This window comes from Leptopilina boulardi, unplaced genomic scaffold (assembly GCF_019393585.1).
Source record: "Leptopilina boulardi isolate dan_hultmark-lab unplaced genomic scaffold, ZJU_Lbou_2.1 LbouV2_144, whole genome shotgun sequence".
Taxonomy (NCBI): domain Eukaryota; kingdom Metazoa; phylum Arthropoda; class Insecta; order Hymenoptera; family Figitidae; genus Leptopilina; species Leptopilina boulardi.
The window spans coordinates 1,493,248-1,515,985 of NW_026137690.1; the positions used below are offsets into that span (position 1 = coordinate 1,493,248).

Consider the following 22,738-nt stretch of genomic DNA (forward strand, 5'->3'; position numbering starts at 1 on the left):
TAGAAAAGGAGAATTTCGAAAATTCTTGACAATGTTTTTTTTTTCTTTTTAAATTAAATCCGAAAAATTATGAAATTGAACATGTCAAAAAAATTCGAATTATCCTCAAAATTTTTTTTTTTTTTCTGAAAAATTTTTCAATTTTTTTCCTTTTTTTTTTATTCATTTCTCTTTCTCTCTCTTTCATATCATAAGTAAACAGTAAAAAGGGAATTCTTTTTTTCAAGATTGAAAATTTCTTTTTTTTTTTTTTGCCTCTCTTTGCAGGTAATTAAAAACAATAATAATATAAATTCTCACACAATTCAAACGTCGTCGTTCTCGAAAATAAAAAAAAAAAATTTCTTCGCTTTCACTAGACTGCAAAAGTCAATTTAACACCCATAAGAAAAAAATTTAAAAATAAAAAAAAAAAATGGGATTTTTCTTTATAATTTTGAAACTTTTACAGTCTAGAGTAAAAAAAAAAATATTATTATTATACTGTACAGAAATTGTAATTTAATATGTATAATCGAACCTAAAGTTAAAGAATATTTTTTTGTACATCAACGGGATCGTCTTTAAGATTTCGATCGAGTTTCGTTGGCAAATTGGAAGCTTGTTGAACTTTCATTTTTTTACCCTCGAGAAGATTTTTCACATCATCAAAGTCTAATGTCTCATATTTTAATAGTGCTTCACTTAACATTGTCAATTCTTTTGAATGTTCTTTTAAAATTGATTTTGCACGTTCGTACGATTCCTGTTTTTTAAAAAAAAAAATTATGATTTTTGTCAAAATTTTCTTATTTTAATTTTAATTTTCAATTTTAATTAATTAATTTTTCTTTCAAATGTTTAAAGCTCTAATCAAATTAAACTAAAAAGAAAACATTACCTGGAGAATTAATTTCACTTCCTCGTGAACAACAGTGTTTGATGTGTCTTTATCGATAACTCGAAAGCCAACTTTCGACGACATTCCATAATTCATTACCATACGCTCGGCAATTTTATTCGCACTCTTTAAAAAAAAAAATTGCAATAATTAAAAATTTTTACATTTCTTTGCATTTAATAAATAAATAGATAAAAAGAAACTTTACGAAAAGAAGAAAATTTCTTTTTTTTACCTTTAAGTCACCTGAACAACCAACGGTTACTTTATCCGAACCAAAAATTAATTCCTCAGCTACGCGTCCACCCATCATACAATCTAAATCTGCCAATAATTCGCGTTTTGTATAACTATTAATCTCCCTCCTGGGTAAATAGGAGGTCTGAAAGAACATTTTTTACAAACGATTTAGTAAAATTTAATGTAACGTTTAGGAAAATTTACAAAAATACTACCAAAAAAAAAAAAAAAAATAAAACTCACGTGTCCCAAAGTACCAGCTCGAGGAACAATTGTCACTTTATGTAAATTATTTGCATTTTTATTATAATAAGCAACAAGTGCATGTCCACTCTCATGATAGGCGACCATTTTATTCATTTCGACATCAATTTCCTTTTTATGCTCAAGACCCATTATTATTTTATCCCTTGCGTACAGTAAGTCATCCATACTCACTTTATCACCATTGTGTAATGCCGCTCTTAAAGCAGCTTGATTTACCTGAGAAGAAAAACTAAATTTGTCAACAAATCAAAAAAAAAAAACAAAAATACCAAAAAAATCCTTTTTTTAAATAAGAAATTTATTTATTACAAAATAAAACCTACCCTTTCTTTTAAATAATAAAAGTATTAAAACAAAGGAAACTAAAACAAAAAACCGATTCTTTTAAATAAGAAAATTAAAAAAAACAAAAAATTTCCCGCTAAAAACAAGGAAATTCACCATATTTGAAATGTCGGCACCAGTAAATCCTATTGTACTTTTCACCAATTTATTCAAATCCACATCGCTGTGAATTATTTTCGATAAATAGAGTCTTAATATTTCATTTCTTCCCTGAAAATTGGGCTTATCAATGTGTATTTGAACATCAAAACGTCCAGGTCGTAATAATGCTGGATCCAATTGAGTTGGACGATTTGTAGCACCCAATACAATTACTCCTTCGTTTTGATGAAAACTGCAAAATTGTTTTATAACAATATCAATGAAAAAAAATAGGAAAAAAAAAATCAGAAATTTTTTTCGTACAAAAAAAATGAACAAAAATATATATATATATATTTTTTTTTATTACCCATCCATTTCAGAAAGAAGTTGATTGATCGTTTGATTCGCGTATGGATGAAGTGCAGAGGTTGTACGATGCGAACCCACCGAATCGATTTCATCGATAAAAATCACACACGGTGCACGCTCCTTTGCAGCTTCTGCAAATTATTTTTTATAATTTTCTTAAAATTTAATTTTAATGTGTTCATAAAAAATAGCTATTATTACTATTATATTTAATACAACTGATGCAAAATGATTTTTATTTTGTATTTTAAATTAATTAATTAACTATTAAATTGAAGTAAATGGGACTTAAATCTTAGACTATTTAATGTGCGGTACTTTTTGTTAATTTTTTTTGCCTGGTTGATTTTGCCAATAGTCATATATAGACTATTATGTGGTATTTTTTAAAATTATTTTTTGTCCAACGTGCACGATAAACGCGACTTTCCGTGCAGGTACAAGCGGCGGAAAGTTAAGCTTTTGCTGCCCAACCACCAATAGCGAGCGGAAAATTATGTATATACTTAATTCATTTGTAATAATATTCTTAATTGTTTTAATTTTACGATATATCGTTATAATTTTTTTAAATAATATTATAAAATATAAATTTCCCTCAAAAATAATAAAAATATGTCCAGTATCATTAATAATCAATATTTGGTCTTTGGTTTTACTCCAGTTTACTTCCTTAAGCGTCTTGTTTATCGTGCAATTGAACAAAAAAACATACTTTCCGCCCTTGCCACACAATGTACTATTTTTGCCTGGTTGATTCTGCCAATAGTCATATAAACTATTTAACGTGTAGTATTTTTTTGTTTGCCTGGTTGATTTTGCCAATAGTCATAATTGTGACGCTCAGCGACAAAAGGTAAGCTCCTAAAAACTTTAGGTTATATTTTTGATTTTTAACGTGAAAATACACAAAGAGGATCAATTATTTATATACAAACCATTAATGTTTAAGTTTTTATTACATCTAAAATATTCAATAAAATCTATTTTTGATTGTACCTAATTAAAAAATCATTTTTTATTGAGGTAAAACTATCACTAAATATAACCTAAAAATTTTGGGAGCTTAGGTACCTTTTATCGCGGAGCGTCATAAACTATTTAACGTGAATTTTTTTTTTAGTTTGCCTGGTTGATTTTGCCAATAGTCATATGAACTATTAAACGTGTAAAAGTATTTTTTTTAATTTGCCTGGTTGATTTTGCCAATAGTCATATAAACTATTAAACGTGTAAGAGTATTTTTTTTTTGTTTGCCTGGTTGATTTTGCTAATAGTCATATAAACTATTTAACATGTATTTGTTTTATTTGCCTGGTTGATTTTGCCAATAGTCATATAAACTATTAAACGTGTAAGAGTATTTTTTTTTTGTTTGCCTGGTTGATTTTGCCAATAGTCATATATAGACTATTTAATATGCGGTAATTTTTAAAAAAAATTATTTTTTCCCTGATTGATTTTGCCAATAGTCATATACCTGTATATTGACAACTAAATTTACTTACTAAATAATTCGCGAACTCGTTTTGCGCCTTGGCCAACGAGAATTTCATCGAATTCCGAGCCGGCAACGTGGAAAAATGGAACACCAGCCTCGCCAGCTACGGCTCGGGCAATTAATGTTTTTCCCGTTCCCGGCACACCCGACAACAATACACCTTTTGGTAATTTACCACCAAGAACAGTGAATTTTGCCGGATTTTTCAAATATTCAATTACATTTGCCAATTCGGCTTTTGCTTCTTCAATCTGAAATAAACATATATAAAAATAATAATAAATGCAGTACAAATGTTTCAAAAGAGTACAAAAAAAAAAAAATAGAAAAAATACTTTAGGAAAAATAAAATTACATACCCCTTTAACATCCAAAAATGTGACATTAACCATTTCCGCATCAATTTCCTGATGCTCTCCAAATTGCATTCTAAATAAACCACCATCTGAGACGCGTACTAAAAAGGAAATAAAAAAGACAAAATTCAAATTTAAAAACAATTTTCCGTTTTTTTAAATATTGTAAAATGATTTATTTAGAATATTACGAAAAGAATGATGTTATAGATGATATAAAAAAAAAGAATACAGTAAAATTATATTCTTTAAAAAAAAAAATTTTTTTTTTTTCTATATTTACAGAAAAAAAAGATAAAAAAAAGTGAGAGAATTTTTATGTGTGCGATAAATTAGAGTAGTTACGTTTATACGCGCCTAATAGAAAGAGAGCAAATATTGTGCAAACAATGAGAAATGATTGAAGTCCTTTAAAAAATTGTTTTAATCTATTTTGACTTTTTCTCGATTGTCCCTCAACAAAACCTTCGGCAAATGCCAATTTTACACGTTCCTCTGGCGTTAATTCCTTATTTGAATCCCATGCATTTTCAGTGAAATCTTTACGTTTTATATGTCGCCAAATTGCATCTTGCTGTAAAAAAAAAAAGATGGGGAAAAAATTCAATTAAATTCTCTTCTAAAATTAAATAAAAAAAAAAAAGAAAATAATAATAATAAAAATTACCGAATTATCTGGATTAGTTGTGATCCATTTTAAAAATCTTGATGTAATTGAAGTTTTATTACCCTCGTCATTTTGAATATTACGTTGTGTTTTAAAGCCACGTATTTGTATATCGAGAATTGAATTTTTACCAACGTGAATTATTCCATAAAATTGTTTTTTATTTTTATTAAAATTATTATTAATCGACAATAATGTCGAGTCTTGTATTTCTCTAAAGCCTTGTTTATTTTCATTGAAATTTGCTCCCGATACATATGACACATTCCATTTATTATTATTATTATTATTATTGTTTCGTTTTTTTGTTCTTTTTGTTATTTTTACTTGAATATCATCAATTTCAATTTCTTTTACATTATTATTATTATTACGTAATTTTAGAATATTTGGTAAATCCGTGGTTGTTAATATTTCACCAGGTAATTCTGTACAATTTCGTTTTGCCTGTAAAATATAATTTAAATTAAATCTCTATTTATATTAAATATTAATTAATTTTTGCTTTTACAAACTTTACGAAAATTAATAGTCAATAAAATAAGAAAAATTAATAATTAATATCGAAATTTATTTTTCTTTGTTCATGTTTGATTTTTTTTTTATTTGCACTTATTACCTCAAGAAAACTTTCTTGGCATAAAACATCCGGAGCATTGGAAATTGGCTGATAAACACGGACTGCAAATGAAGATGATTTTGGTCTAAAACCATTCGTTAACTGCGTTAAATAATAGAGTGCCTGAAAAATGAAAATAAAAACCTTTGCAAAAAAAAGCTACTGAATTTTTTTTTTTTCTAAACATTTTTGTGAAATTATCAGTTAAAATTCTAGTAAAAGTACAAAATTTTACTATTTAATTAATATGACACGTTTTTTGAACACGGAGAAAAATGTAAATGTAAAATAGTAAAATTTACTATTCCCCGAATAATTTTTTACTATTTCAGAAGTAATTTTTACTATATTCGGAGTAAATTTTACTATTTCTGGAGTAAAAATTGCTATAGAAATGCGCAGAAATTGCGGACAGTTCCGTTTTTACTTTTAAGGTAGTAAAAGTTACTTTATTCGTTTTTCCGTGAAGAATGTGACACATAAGTAGCAAAAAAATATATAGGTTATGTTTATGATTGTTTAGTTTATGCAAAAAAAGATACTTAAATTTTTTTTTTTTCTAAAAATTTCTGTAAAATTATCATTTAAAATTCTATTAAACTTACACAATTTTAATATTAATTAAAATGACATCTACTTTAAAGAAATGGACTCATAAGTAAAAAAAATTATAGGTTATGTTTATGATTGTTAAAAAGAGTGAAAATACACAAAGAGGATCTAAATAAACAAAAATTTTATTAAGTATTTGTGTATTTTCACTTTTTAAACAATCATAAAAATAACCTAAAAATTTTTTTTATGAGTCCCTTTCTTTAAAGTACATGTCATTTTAATTAATATTAAAATTGTGTAAGTTTAATAGAATTTTAAATGAAGATTTTACAGAAATTTTAAAACAAAAAATATTTTAAGTATCTTTTTTTTGCATAAACTAAACAATCATAAACATAACCTACAAATTTTTTTTTTGCTTCCTGAATTAAATTTCTTTTTAATTTCATATATAAAGTAAAAAAACAGTTTTTATTGAATATTTTGTATGTAATACAAATACTTAATAATAATTTTGTTTATTTTGATCCTCTTTGTGTATTTTTACTTTCTAAACAATTATAAACATAACCTATATATATATATATATTTTTTTTTTTGCTTCTTAGGTGTCTCTTTCTTCAAAGTACGTTAATTAAATATTAAAATTTTGTACTTTTAATAGAATTTTAATTGATACTTTCACATAATAAGGAAAAAAATATATAGGTTATGTTTATGATTGTTTAGAGAGTAAAATATGTATAAAGAGATTTAAAATTAATGAATATTATTAAGTATTCGTGTTATATTCAAAATATGCAATAAAAACTGATCTTTACTTTATATAAAATTAAAAAAAGGAATTTATTTATAGAAGGAAAAAAAAATTGTAGGTTATGTTTATGATAGTTTAGAGACGAAAAGTAAAAAAAAATTGTAGGTTATGTTTATGATAGTTTAGAGACGAAAAGTAAAAAAAAATTGTAGGTTATGTTTATGATAGTTTAGAGACGAAAAGTAAAAAAAAAATTGTAGGTTATGTTTATTCGATAGTTTAGAGACGAAAAGTCAAAAATATAAAAAAATTTGTAGGTTATGTTTATGATAGTTTAAAGACGAAAAGTCAAAAATAAAAAAACATTGTAGGTTATGTTTATGATAGTTTAGAGCCAAAAAATAAAAAAAATTTGTAGGTTATGTTTATGATAGTTTAAAGACGAAAAGTCAAAAATAAAAAAACATTGTAGGTTATGTTTATGATAGTTTAGAGCGAAAAAATAAAAAAAATTTGTAGGTTATGTTTATGATAGTTTAGAGACAAAAAGTAAAAAATAAAAAAAAATTGTAGGTTATGTTTATGATAGTTTAGAGACAAAAAGTAAAAAATAAAATAATTTGTAGGTTATGTTTATGATAGTTTAGAGACAAAAAGTAAAAAATAAAAAAAAATTGTAGGTTATGTTTATGATAGTTTAGAGACGAAAAGTTAAAATTAAAAAAAATTGTAGGTTATGTTTATAATAGTTTAGAGACAAAAAATAAAAAAAATTTGTAGGTTATGTTTATGATAGTTTAGAGGCGAAAAGTCAAAAATAAAAAAAAAATTGTAGGTTATGTTCATGATTGTTTAGAGTGAAAAAATAAAGAGAAAAACAGTGTAAAAACTGTATCACAAACATAACCTACAATTTTTTTTTTGCTGACAAAAAGCTGCTATCTAAAAAAAAAAACTAATAAATATTTTTGAAGGTTACGCGTAGGTAGTACGTAAAACAAATTTTTATTCTTAAAAATTATTTATTAATTGTAATATTATTAAAATTTTATTCAAAATGTTTAAATATTTATTATACTAATAAAATATTCATATATTAAATAAATATTAAAAAAAAAGTATATGCAAAATATAATTAAATTTTATTTTAATTATATAAAATAAATAAACATTTGAAAGGTTACAATATCACTATATCTATATATATTTTTCATTTTGGCAAGGTTAAGTTAAAAAATTTGTTGGCAACTTTTATCAATGCCAAAAATATATATAATAATAAAAAAAAACAAATTCGAAATTATCAATATTCCAAAGATGAAAAAGTTTTTTCGTTTTATTTGCAAAAAGATTTTTCATCATTCAAAACGAAAATTTATTTCTCTATAATAAAAAAATTGATAAATCATTTTTCTGGAAAAAACATACAAAAAAAGTGAGGTTAGATTTCGTTTTTTTTTTTTTTTTAACTCAACAGAAAAAATTTCAATTGATTCGCGATGTGAAATATAATAATAATAATTCGCGTTATTTTTTTGTGACGTAAACATTTTATATATCTAACACACATATAGCTTTCCTTATCATAAATATGAGATTAATAAAAAAAAAAAAAAATTGCCAAATAAAGAATTATATATTGCAAGAATGTGATTATTGTTTTATTTTTTATAAAAAAATAAAATTGACGTACTTGATTGTGTCCCTGGAAAGCATACATTTTTTTTCCCCACTGTTTATTTACACAAGGTATTTTTTGTTTGTCACGTTATTTTAAAAAAAAAAAAAATATTCAGTTTTATGGTTCAATATACTTGAAACTGTCAAAAAAAAAATAATAATAATATGACACCGACACCAATGATTTCATCACAGATTGTTGAAGTTTCGTCGATGAACAACGTTGTAGGTCATCCTCTCGAATAAATAAGTTGATGATGATGGTGGTGGGTTATTTTGTACGCGCGCGCACACACTCACGGAAATTAAAAAACACTTGATTTGATATTGGTGGCAAATTTTTTGAATTTTCGCGCTCTTTACATTTTTTCCGAAAAATTTAACAAGATTTATTTTATCGTATCGTGTTTTTATATATATATATTGCTACAAATTTTTTATTTTTGATGCCGAAAAATATGTGTGCAAAATTTTTTTTTTTTGTCCGAAAGTTTTGTGTATATTTTTTTTTAGATCGGCAATTGTTTAATTTGCACATGCGCAGTACAAATATCAGGTATGGGTCGTTGTGGAAAATATTCAGGTGCTTCTAGAATAAAGGTGCTTTTACACATTTTTGGTTTTTTGGCGAACATAAACGAAATCGTAACCGCAACCGGAAGAATAAATATATTATTTGTCCTTCTCTAACACAGTTAGTTAGGTTGCAGTTACGTTTCTATTCTATGTTGGATTTTAAATAAAATATTCCAGAATAAGGTGTGAATGTTCCTTTATGTTAAATTTATAAAGGTGCTTATATACCTCAAATTTCGATCAGATGAACATTATTTCTGGACCGTGAAAATGCGTGAAAAGTCATTTTCACGGCGGGTATTTTTGAATTGTTTTAAACAAAAAATGTTTTTTTTAAGAAATATAATATTAAATAATTGTTTTAATATGTAAGAACACTTTAAAATAGTGATAAAAAGATGATTTGATTGAAAAATTTAGCAAATTTTGCTTTAAAACGTTTCTGCTACAAGAAAGTGTAAAATGACGATGTTTGTGAAATGGTTTGTACAGTGCTTCTTCCTTGTTAGTGTCTCTCAGAGTTTTGTTTATGTTATGTCGGTTCTTTTTAACTTGTAATAAATAATGAGTGCTGAAAATAAATCGGTAAGTTGAAATGTTTGTCAAATAAATTTAAATTCAAGTAATTGTTTCGAATAACTGAAAGAAACATGTACACATGTACACTGTACAAACCATTTCACAAACATCGTCATTTTACACTTTCTTGTAGCAGAAAACGTTTTAAAGCAAAATTTGCTAAATTTTTCAATTAAATCATCTTTTTATCACTATTTTAAAGTGTTCTTACATATTAAAACAATTATTTAATATTATATTTCTTAAAAAAAACATTTTTTGTTTAAAACAATTCAAAAATACCCGCCGTGAAAATGACTTTTCACGCATTTTCACGGTCCAGAAATAATGTTCATCTGATCGAAATTTGAGGTATATAAGCACCTTAAAAATTTAATTGCAAAGACAGCCTTAAGGATTTTTTTTTTACTACCAACCAATCATAATTAGTCTTTAGTGGAAAATTTCTAATAATTTAACGGAGCCAATCAAAATTCTCCGCTTACTGGAAAAAAAATAATATGGCGACTATCCGGTGAAAAGCAAAAAAAAACATCACGTTTCTGTTTATTCTTGATTTATAAAATGAAAAATAAATTTAATTTGTCAATAAACTATATACAATTGTACTTTAATAATCGAGTAAGTATATAATATTTTTTTTATTTTTAAAGTAACACTAAATTCTTCCGTTTCGAGGTTATGAAAATTAATCAAAAATATAAGTTAATTATTCCCGAAAATAATAAATTATAAATATTTATTATTTTTAATTGTATATATTTTCAATGGAAAAGAAAATTATTTTTCTTGTTATATACACAGAAAAATTTTCGTGTTTTTTTGTGAAAAATAAAATGATTTTGTTTTCTTTAGCAAAAATGAACGTGAATCTGTGATATATTCTGAAAATTGTGAAGATTAAGAGACAGTTTTTAAGAAAAATATCGGTAAGTAAAAAATAATTTTATTTTTCCTTTCGTTTTTTTTTTTTTTTTTTTGTAAATTTATAACTATTTATATTGTAGTTATATATTCGAAAATTTTTAGGTTAGGTTTCTGTAAAATCAAAACATTTCGAATATTAAATAATAATTTTGCCCCCCCCCCTTGATAAAATTTATTCCCACGCCCCTGGATAATAGTTTAAAGAATACGTAGATTTTTTTTTAATTAAAATTCGTTTTTTTTTAATTTTTTTATTTTTTAAAACGTCATTAACAACCTTTTGTATATAAATAAAAATATGAAAATAAAAAATTTTTTCAAATAAAAAAATGTTAAAATTAAATTAATTATTTAATGAATTAATATTATTTTTTCAAACTATTTTTTTAACATAAAAAAATTTTTATATATTAAACAAATTTTGAAATTTTTTATTTTTTTATTTATATGAAGTTTGAGTTATTCACGTTTTAAATAATTAAAAAATTTTGAAAAATGACTTTTTTTGGTTTAAAAAAGAAAATTTATATATTCTTTAAACTATTATACAGGGGCGTATGAATTAATTTTTTCTGGGGGGGGGCAAAATCACATATATTTATTTATTCATATATAGATGAATATACTTTTTATACACCCAGAGAAAAAACAGGCCTCGGATTATACGACTTTTTCGACTATTTCCGACTTTTTTCAAAAATACGACTTTTATCGACTTATTTTAATAAAATGCGACTATTTCGACTTTTTTTACATTTAACAAAAAAAAATTTTCAATAAAATATTTTTTTTAGTATATAATGCAGTTCTTCTTCAGATCTTCTTTATTTCAGTTGTTTAACAAATTTTTAACTAAAATTCTTCACTAAATTAATTATTATTTTTAATAATTTTAATGAAATACATCACAAATTCAATTATCATAAACTATTTTTCAATTAAAATTTTTATAAAATTTAATAATTGTTTATAATTTTAAAAAAAATATAAAATAAAATTACCAAAAATTTTTAATTCAAAATCATAAATCAATTCAAAATCAAATAAAATTCAATTATTTTCAAAAATTTCAATTAAAAATCAACTAAAATTCAATTATTACCAAAAATTTCAATTCAAAATCAAATAAAATTCAAATATTATCAAAAAATTTCAATTTAAAATTAATTATTATCAAAATTATCAATCAAAAATCAATTAAAATTAAATTATTATCCACAATTTCAATTAAAATTCAATTATTTTCCAAAATTTCAATTCAAAATCAAAGAAAATTCAATTATTATCAAAATTTTCAATTTCAAATCAAATAAAATTTAATAATTTTCCAAATTTTCCATTTAAAATCAAATAAAATTCAATTATTTTCAAAAATTTCAATTCAAAATTAATTATTATCAAAATTTTCAATCAAAAATCAACTAAAATTGAATTATTATCCAAAATTTCAATTGAAATTCAATTATTTTCAATTCAAAATCAACTAAAATTAAATTATTTTTAAAAATTTCAATTTAAAATTAATTATTATCAAAATTTTCAATCAAAAATCAAGTAAAATTGAATTATTATCCAAAATTTCAATTGAAATTCAATTATTTTCAATTCAATATCAACCAAAATTTAATTATTTTTAAAAATTTCAATTTAAAATTAATTATTATCAAAATTTTCTTTGAAAATTCAATTATCTGAAACCATTTTTCAATTAAAAATGGTTAAATTAAGAATGGTTTTTAAATTATTGTATTTTTGTCCGCAATTTCTAATAAATTTTTTAGTAAAATCATCAAAAATTTTTAATTAAAAATCACTTGAAGTTCAATTAATTACAAAAATCTAAATTGTAAATCTTTGAAAATTCAATGACTTAAAAAATGTTATCTAAAATTATTTGTTAAATTATTTTTAGTTCTGTAAAATTTAATTATTGTCTGAAAATTAACAGAATCTTTTGAAATTCAATTATATCTAAAAATTTTTATTTAAAAATCTAGAAAATATTTTAGTTAAAATGAAAAAAAATCGACTTTTTCGACTTTTTTTGGAATGTAAATCGATTAAAACGACTTTTTTGTGCCTTTAAGTCGATCCGAGGACTGAAAAAATTTCTTTGATTTAAAGAAATTAATTTCTTTGACTTGTTTTCTTTCACTCAAAATAACATCATTGATATATATATATATATATATATATATATATATAATTTATATAAATTTATTTGAATCAAAGAAACATTTATTTGAATTAAATAAAAAAAATTTCTTTGAATTAAATAAACGAATTTATTTAAATTAAATAAAAAATTTCTTTGAATTATTCATAAATTTAAAAAATCAAATTTTTTAAACAAAATTTCTTTTTCCAATTCTTTTTAGATAAAAAAAATAAAAAGGACAGCAAAAAAAAAAAAAAAACAAAATGTTTTCCAAACTATTACTTGCAAACAAATCATGGACACGACTTCGTGATATCACAAAATGTGGAAAATTATACAGTTCACAATCATCATTGGGATTGCGTGTTGAGACAAAAAAATTTAATAACGCCACAAAATATGAAGTTGGCAATATTATTGAGGGATTTAAAGTAATGCAATGCTCAATGGTTGATGAAATGTTTTTACGTGCAATTAAACTTAAACATTTAACAAGTGGTTCAGAATATTTACATTTAGAACGTGACGATAGTAATAATGTATTTTCCACTGGTTTTCGTACAACACCATTAAATTCCACTGGTTTACCACATATTCTTGAACACACTGTATTATGTGGTAGTCCAAAATATCCATGTCGTGATCCATTTTTTAAAATGTTACGACGCTCATTGGCAACATTTATGAATGCAATGACAGCGCCTGATTATACATTTTATCCATTTTCAACGCAAAATTCAAAGGATTATCGTAATTTAATGTCTGTTTATCTTGATTTGGTTTTTAATCCAAATTTACGTTATTTAGATTTCTTACAAGAAGGTATGTAAGATGCACACACTGTAATATGACGCAGTCTGAGAAGAAAAAGACACATAAAAAGCATACATAATTTATTTCTAAATTATAGGTTATGTTTATGATAGTTTTACACCTTATTCTTATTAAACTATCACAAACATAACCTATAATTTAAAAAAAAAACTAAAAAATTATAGGTTATGTTTATGATAGTTTTGGACCTTATGGCGTAAAACTATCATAAACATAACCTATAACTTTTTTGAAATTATAGGTTAGGTTTATGATAGTTTTGTACCTTATTCGTATGAAACTATCATAAACCTAACCTATAATTTAAAAAAATTGTAGGTTAGGTTTATGATAGTTTTGTACCTTATTCGTATAAAACTATCATAAACCTAACCTATAATTTAACCCTTTCGTTCCCAAGATAATCTGAAAACTTCAAAAAAGATAAGTGAAATTGTTCTTACAGTTTTTCGGGTCGCTGATGACGAATTCGAGGTCAGATTTTTCAAATTTTAAAAATTAAAAATGGCGGATACAACATGGCGGACAATTTTTTTAAAAGTGATTAAATCCGCTCGAAAACGGCTACTCGGGGGTTTTTGGGGTCGCTGATTACGAATCCGGTGTTAGTTTTCAAAAATTCAAAATGGCGGATCCAATATGGCGAACGACTTTTGGAAAATCTAATGCAATTTGCCTGAAACTCGTTACTCGGGGGTTTTTGGGGTCGCTGATTACGATTTCGGTGTTAGTTTTCAAAAATTCAAAATGGCGGATCCAATATGTCGTACAAATTTTTGAAATTGTTAGATTCGCCTGAAATTTGTTACTCGGAGGTTTTTGGGGTCGCTGATTACGAATCTGAAGGCAGATTTTTAAAATTTTCATAAATCAAAATGTCCGATTCAACATAGCGGATAAAATTTAAAAAATTGACCCAATTCGTTTCAAACTCGCTTCTCGAGGGTTTTTGGGGTTTTGTAAATTCGTCCACCATATTGCATCCATCTTTGAATTTTTAGAAATTTCAAAAATCTGACTCCAGATTCATAATTAGTAACCCCAAAAACCCTTGAGAAACAAGATTAAAACGAATTGGGTAAATTTTTAAAATTTTTTATGCCATGTTGAATCCGCCATTTTGAATTATGAAAATTTTTAAAATTTGCCTTCAGATTCGTAATCAGCGACCCGAAAACCTCCGAGTAACAAATTTCTGGTGAATCTAACAATTTCAAAAATTTGTCCGCCATATTGGATCGGACATTTTGAATTTTTGAAAACTAACACCGGATTCGTAATCAGCGACCCCAAAAACCCCCGAGTAACGAGTTTCAAGCGAATTGCATTAAATTTTCCAAAAGTCGTCCGCCATATTGGATCCGCCATTTTGAATTTTGAAAAACTAACATTGGATTCGTAATCAGCGACCCCGAAAAACCCCGAGTAACAAATTTCAGGCGAATCTGAACGATTTTAAAAATTGGTCATTTTTAATATTTATTTATATATTTTTTTAAACAACAGAAATTTTTAGACATCATCTGGTCTAGAAATTTTGAAAGCACTATTCCTCCTGAAGAAAATGCCTCAAATCAGACTTAGAAATATTAATTTTGTTCAGAGTTATTGAGGTTTTTGTAGGTGGGACATATATGTCCCATGGGAACGAAAGGGTTAAAAAAAATTATAGGTATATATTATATTCGTATGAAACTATCATAAACCTAACCTATAATTTTAAAAAAATTAGAGGTTATGTTTATGATATTATTACACTAATAAGGTATAAAACTATCATAAACATAACCTATAACTTTTTTTTAATTATAGGTTAGGTTTATGATAGTTTTGTACCTTATTTGTATGTAACTATCATAAACCTAACCTATAATTTAAAAAAATTATAGGTTATGTTTATAATATTATTATACCACCAATAAGGTATAAAACTATCATAAACATAACCTATAACTTTTTTTAAATAATAGGTTAGGTTTATGATAGTTTTGTACCTTATTCGTATGTAACTATCATAAACCTAACCTATAATTTTAAAAAAAATTATAGGTATATTATATTACATTCGTATGAAACTATCGTAAACATAACCTATTGGTGGTGTAATAATATCATAAACATAACCTATAACTGTTTTTAAATGATAGGTTAGGTTTATGATAGTTTTGTACCTTATTTGTATGTAACTATCATAAACCTAACCTATAATTTAAAAAAAATTATAGGTTATGTTTATGATATTATTACACCACCAATAAGGTATAAAACTATCATAAACATAACCTATAATTTTAAAAAATTGTAGGTTAGGTTTATGATATAGTTTTGTACCTTATTCGTATGAAACTATCATAAACCTAACCTATAATTTAAAAAAAATTATAGGTTATGTTTATGATATTATTACACCAATAAGGTATAAAAACTATCATAAACATAACCTATAATTTTTTCCCTTTTTTAAGTGTCCCTTTCTTTTCAAATCGCGTCACTTTTTTCTCATTTCACATATTTAAAAGTCGTAACTCTAATGAAAAAAAAAAAAATTCACAAAATATAGGTTATCGTTTGGAACACACAGACGTGAACGATCCAAAATCACCGATAATTTTTAAAGGCGTTGTTTTCAATGAAATGAAAGGTGTATTTGTTGAGAATCAAAATTTATTTGCCATTAAATTTATAAATTCAATTCTACCAAGTCATACATATGGTGTAATTGCCGGTGGTGATCCACTTGATATTGTTAAACTCACACACAAGGATTTAGTTGATTTTCATTCTTATCATTATCATCCATCAAATGCACGTTTTTATTCATATGGAAATTTTCCATTGGAGGATCATTTAAAATTTTTAAATCGTGAATATTTATCAACAACAAAATCAATTGATTCAAGTGTAACGCAAGTACCATCAGAAAAACGTTGGAATACACCAAGAAAGGAACACATTTATGGTAGATTTGATCCAATGATATCGGATCCAGAACGACAAAATTCCATGGCAATTGGTTTATTATGCAATGATATTAATGATTTACGTACAACATTTGATTTACATGTTTTATCACAATTATTATTAAGAGGACCAAATTCTGCATTTTACAAGAGTTTAGTTGATTCTAATATTGGAACTGGTTTTAGTCCTGTGACTGGTTTCGATTCACAATTAAAAGATACGCTTTTCATTGTTGGATTGCAGGTAATTTTTTTTTTACATTCTAAAAAATGAAGAGTTAATATATTAGTTAAGTTATCCAACAGTCGGTAAAGTAGATTATCACTTTACCATATGCCGATAATACAGATTTCCACTTTATCATCCGTCGGTAACATTATTGTATGGCTGTAAATAAAGATATAATCCTACATTACTGACATCTAATTTTACCGACCGATGGTAAAGTGGAAATCTCCATTATCGGCATATGGTAAAGTGATAATCTACATTATCGACAGCCTCTACAAACACATACTGAATTTTTCGCAAAGGTTCACTGCTTGTATAAATAGCACAATTGCCTACATGTGAACAAATAAATATCTAATTTACGGACTGTTTTACCACTGCCGGTAATGTAGGGATCTACTTTACCTACAGTCGATAATATAGACACTTGCATTACTAAATTGATAACGCAGGTATTTACTTTTTTACTGTTTGCAATGCAGTGACCTGGTTACCACTGCTGGTAGTGTAGGGACCTACCTTACCGACCGTTGGTAATGTTGGAACCCATTTTGCCAAGCTGGTTACGTAGTTATCTACTTTGCCACTGTTTATAATGTAGAAGCCTCTTTTACCTACTGTTGGTAATGTAAGTATCTACCTTTACCGACTGTTGGTAAGGGGGCATCTACTTTGCCCACGGTTGGTAATGTAGGTATCTACTTTACCCACGGTTGGTAATGGTGGCACTTGTTTTTGCTAAGCTGGCAACGTTTGCATCTACTTTTTCATTGTTTATAATGTAGGGACCTCTTTTACCTACTGTTGGTAAAGTAGAGATCTACTTTACCCGCCGTTGGCAGTATAGGTACTTGCATTCCTACAGCTGGCTGCGTAGTTATCTACTTTTTATTGTTTGTAATGTAGGAACCTTTTTTACCCACTGTTGTCAATGTAGGGATCTAATTTATCGACTGTTGGTAATACAGAAATCTACTTTACCCACTGTTGGCAAAAATGAAATCTGCATTACCGATTGTTGTCAATAACTTAGTTGAGATTAAAATCTTTTTCTATTATTTTTTACAAAGGGCATGAGAGTTGAAGATTTTTCACGAATGGAAAAAGCCTATGAGGAGACAATAAAAAAAGTAATGAACGAAGGTTTTGAAAAAGATCACGTCGCATCTATTCTTCATGGTATTGAATTACATGTAAAACATCAGACATCAAATTTTGGAATGAATTTACTTTTTAATATAATGCCCCTATGGAATCATGATGGTGATATTATTCAATCATTACGTATTAATGATGCTCTTGAATCATTTAAAATTAATATCAATGAAAATCCAAGATATTTACAAGAATTGGTGGAAAAATATTTTTGGCAAAATAAACATCGTTTAACATTAACAATGTCACCAAATGAAAAATATAGTGAAGAATTGTTGAATGCTGAAAATCAAATACTTAAGGAAAAAATTGAAAAATTAACAACTGATGAGAGAAAAGAGATTTATTTAAATGGACAACAATTACTTGAGGATCAAACAAAATCGGAGAATATTGAAACATTACCAACGTTAAAGATTGAGGATTTGAAAAAAGATGTAGAGAGGTGAGAAAATTAATTTTCTTTTTCTAATATAATTGTAAATTGGTTTTTATTTTTTTCTTTAATTTTGTAAACTAGGTACAATGTTGAAGATTTAAAATTGAATGGAGTTCCAGTTCAATTATCATTACAGCCAACAAATGAAGTTTGCTATTTTCGCGGTATTCTTAGTACACAAAAATTATCATTGGATTTAAAGAATCTTTTACCAATTTTTAATAATGTTGTGACAAAAATGGGTACCCAAAATTATGACTACAGGACATTTGATAAAATGATTCAATTAAAAACATCGGGTCTTGGTTTTACGAATCATATAGCTGAACAACGAAATAATGTCACGAGTTATGAGGAGGGAATTCTCATTGAATCCTATTGTTTGCAACAGAATTCAAAAGAAATGTGGCAATATTGGGAGGAATTATTCAATCGAGTAAAACTCACTGATCTCAAACGTTTTGAGACATTGGTGAAAATGAGCGCTACTGATTTAACAAATGGAATTGCTGATGCTGGTCATCATTATGCTTTGAGTAGTGCTGGAAGTTTGGTAATTTTTTTTTTTTTTTTACTTTATTTAAATTTCCTATGACATCGAAAAAATTTAATTTTTGTCTTTTCAGGTGAGTCCAGTGCGTAAAATGAAGGAGAATCTTTCTGGTTTGGAGTATATTACGCGAATGAAAAAAATTGCACAACTCACGGATATGTCATCAATTCTTGAACAAATACAAATTATTGGAAGGGAAATTTTTAATAAATCTTGTTTCAGATCAGCTGTTAATATTTCACCGGAGAATAAGGAGGAAATAATGAAAAATCTTAATAAATTCTATCAATCACTTAATGGTGAACCTGTGAATAATCCAATTTTATCATTAGAATTAACATCAATGAATAATGAAATAGGAATTCATCATTTAGTACCGTATACAATTAATTTTGCCTCCAAGGCAATATTAACAGTACCCTATACTGATTCTGATTCTTCTGTTCTTAGTGTATTGGCAAAATTACTTACAAATGTTTATCTTCATTTTGAAGTTAGAGAAAAAGGCGGTGCCTATGGTGGTGGTGCAAAATTATCATCAGATGGTATTTTTGCCTTTTATTCATATCGTGATCCAAATTCAATAAAAACATTTGAAATTTTTGATAACGCTTATGAATTTATAAAGAATTATTCACTTAACGAGAGAGATTTATTGGAGGCAAAATTGGGATTATTTCAAGATATTGATTCACCAATACCACCGAGTAATAGGGGTTTAATTAAATTTCTCTATGGTATTACGGACAATGATATACAAATGAGACGTGAGAGAATAAAAGCAGTGACAATTGATGATATAATGAGAGTAACGGAAAAATATTTAAAACCAAAGACAAAAAATGTGAAAGTTGGACGATCATTGATTGGTCCAAAGAATGAGGATTTACAAAAAAGAGACGGTGAAACGTGGATTGTTTCAAATGAAAATGAGAATTAAAAAAAAAAAAAAAAAAAACTGAAGATGTTTTTTCAATTTTATGATGTATATTTAGTTAATAAAGAAATTTTTTTTAATAGACTATATTTTTTTTCCCTCAACATATATTAATTTTTTTTTTTTTTTAATTTTTTTTCTAAGTATTTTTCAGCTGGAAATCTGACAAAAGTATTTAAAGCTTGACAAGTCTGGTGGTATTTTGTTAAAATACTAAAAGATATATATTTAAAGCACCCTGGTTATTTCTTTTTGGCTCAAAAATTGAGCTATGATTGTCTAAATGCTCAAGACAAGACAAAGTTTTTAGTCTGAAGGTATATACTCAAAGCATCCTGGTTATTTTTGCTTGGCTTAAGAATTTGAATTATAATGTCGAAATACTCAAAAATCGACAAAAAATAAAATAAAAGCTCTGAGTTTGAAGATAATTATATATATTCAAAACACTCTGGTTATTTATTTTTGGCTCAAAAATCGAGTCCTATATGTCGAAATGCTCAAAATTCGACAAAAAATAATATATATATATATATATATATATATATAGGTATATATTCAAAGCATCCTGGTTATTTTTGCTTGACTCAAATATTAATAATTTCTAATTGGTTAATTTTTAAATTCGCGCCAAAATTTTTCTGTCAATTGTTTATCGGTCATTTGTAATTTCGAACAAGTTGAAATTAATCGTTTAGAGAATTCAGAATTCTATATGAAATAACAATTCGAGCAAATAAACATTCGGACTAATGAAAATTCGGTGAATTGGAAATTTTGTTGAATAAGAATTTTGATAAATTAATATTCGATTTAATTATAATTTTTTTTTAAATAAAACGTTGGTAAATAGAAATTCTATTTAAAAAATTTTGGTAAAGATAAACAAATTAAAGATTGAAATTTAAAAAATTTTTTTTTTTTTTTTTTTACAGATTTTCTACTATTAATTTGCAGGAAAACAACAAAATAATTAATATAATATGTTGGAATATGAATCATACTTTGAAGATGTTTTAAATTTTTTTCATGATTCACAATGGATTTTTAATACACCTGTAACGGAAATTTTAGTTAAAAAATGTTTGGACAATTTTCCAGAGGGATGGCTCGAAATTTTACTTAATTTAAATAATGATAAATTAAATGATTTTGTCGCTGAAAAGAAATATGAGGTTTAAAATTTTTTTTAAATAATAATTATAATAATATTAAAAATAATAAATAAAAAAAATAAAAAAAAATTGCGAAATGAAAAAAATATATTATTTTAGACAAATTGGCCGAAATCGCTTATAACATTTATTGAAAAATGTAAACAAATTGATAGACTCGAAAAACCGGAACTCGAATTAAATATTCAACTACCGAGTCTTTTTCTAAAGGGTTTGACTCCAAAGAAGCAACATGAAATTTTATATCTTACAAATCTCGTTCGTAAACAATGTTTAGAAGAAAATATTTCTACTATTGTTGATTTTGGAGCAGGTTTGGTAAGAATTTTTTTTGATAAAAATAAATCAAAACGAAATTAAATTAAAAACTTTTTCAGGGCTACGTGTGTCAATTACTTCATTATTTATACGGTTATCGTATTCTTGGCTTAGAATCAAATGAAAAAAATGTTGAAAATGCAAAAAAAAGACAAAAATTATTTTATCCAAATTCAATAAATCATGTGAAATATTTACAATGTGAAGTAAATAATGAATTTTCCATTGATACAATTCATGTGAAATTAAAAGAAGAATTTAATGATTTATCATTTAAAAATGAGAAAATTTGTCTAATTGGCCTTCATGCATGTGCCGATCTTAGTGTTTGGATTATGAAAATATTCACACAACTTAAAGAGGCACGTCTTTTAATTTTACTTTCATGTTGCTATCATAAATTATCAATGATATCGTCAAATCAAATTTCCAACGTTGACAATGCATTAAATAATGATGGAGAATTTTTTCTACTATTTCCATTGTCGTCGACATTAAAAAATGTCATTGAATTGACAAATTTAAATTGTAATTTTTTTCAAAGGACATTTCTACGTTTAGCATGTCAAGAGCCTGCCGAACGTTGGCATGGAATGTCATCAAAAATTCATGAAAATCATGCATTTCACGTGATTGCAAGAGCTGTTCTTCAACTTTTTGCTAACAATAGTAATTATGGATTTTTTTTTTTTTTTTTTTTGAGGAAAATTAAATTTCAATCAAAATTATTAAACTTTTTTTTTTTAATGATTATTAATAATTATTTTGCTAATATTTTATTAATTGTCAATATTATTTTGCTAACAAATTAATTAAATTTTTTTTAAAATTAAAATGGTTATAACTTAGAATTTTATTTGTAAAAAAAAAATAAAATCGTTTTTTTTGTAATAAAATTAATTGATTGATTGATAAAAGAAAAATTGAAAAAACTGAATATTTTCCATTTTAGATAATTTACAACTCACAAAATTGACGCAAAAAGGAACGCGAAAATCGCAATGTGAAAATTTTTCAATGTACCTGAAGGATTCATTAAAAAGATACAAATTCACTGGAGAAAACGGTAGTTTTTTTGTTTTTTTTCTGATATAACAAAAAATTGGTTTCTTTCATTTCTTTACGAATTTATTTTTTGAAAAAAAAATTAATTTTTATATTTTCAAAAAGGGTTTTCTTAATAAATCCATATGAGTTTTGAAATAGACAAAGAATTTTTTTTTTATAAATATAAAAAATTAATATAAATAAAAATAATACAAAAATTAATTTAATATTTCAAGAAAAAATTTTTTTCTTACCTTCTTTTTTTTTGCAGATTTACCGGAGAATATTGAAGAAAAAATAACAAATCTCTGGACGACAAATGAGACGAAACTCAAGAGCGCCGAAATTTATACGGGACTTCAACTTCTTTTACAAAGTCCAGCCGAGTCATTAATTCTCATGGATCGAATTGTCTGGTTACGAGAATATGGATTTTGGGCGGAAATTCAATCCGTGATGAAAAAAACATTGTCGCCACGTTCTCATGCGATTATTTCAAAAAAAGAATAATAATAAAATTTCTCCAAA

The 22,738-nt window shown here is 25.4% G+C and overlaps 2 protein-coding genes across 3 annotated transcripts; one reads left to right on the forward strand and one right to left on the reverse strand.

Annotated features, from left to right (window-relative positions):
• Nucleotides 1–190: 190 nt before the first annotated feature.
• Nucleotides 191–8,588, reverse strand: LOC127291564 (ATP-dependent zinc metalloprotease YME1L). 2 transcript variants are annotated; one of them, XM_051320757.1, is made up of 12 exons: nt 8,334–8,588; nt 5,329–5,451; nt 4,710–5,156; nt 4,388–4,616; nt 4,046–4,143; nt 3,694–3,937; nt 2,184–2,316; nt 1,829–2,066; nt 1,364–1,603; nt 1,116–1,262; nt 881–1,006; nt 191–745 (listed from the first exon to the last, which is right to left on the reverse strand). In XM_051320757.1, exons 1-12 carry the CDS (start codon nt 8,358–8,360, stop codon nt 527–529), a joined length of 2,271 nt encoding a protein of 756 aa, XP_051176714.1. In that variant the 5' UTR covers nt 8,361–8,588; the 3' UTR covers nt 191–526. The 2 variants fall into 2 exon arrangements, with proteins under 2 accessions (XP_051176714.1, XP_051176715.1); XM_051320758.1 differs by having other exon boundaries at nt 4,400–4,616; nt 8,334–8,586.
• Nucleotides 8,589–9,945: 1,357 nt separating this feature from the next.
• LOC127291563 (presequence protease, mitochondrial) lies at nt 9,946–19,750 on the forward strand. The gene is made up of 7 exons (XM_051320756.1): nt 9,946–10,096; nt 10,331–10,404; nt 12,781–13,382; nt 15,955–16,598; nt 17,657–18,186; nt 18,262–18,733; nt 18,807–19,750. The coding sequence occupies exons 3-7, from the start codon at nt 12,824–12,826 to the stop codon at nt 19,671–19,673; spliced, it is 3,072 nt and encodes a 1,023-aa protein (XP_051176713.1). The 5' UTR covers nt 9,946–10,096; nt 10,331–10,404; nt 12,781–12,823; the 3' UTR covers nt 19,674–19,750.
• The last annotated feature ends 2,988 nt before the right edge of the window (nt 19,751–22,738 follow it).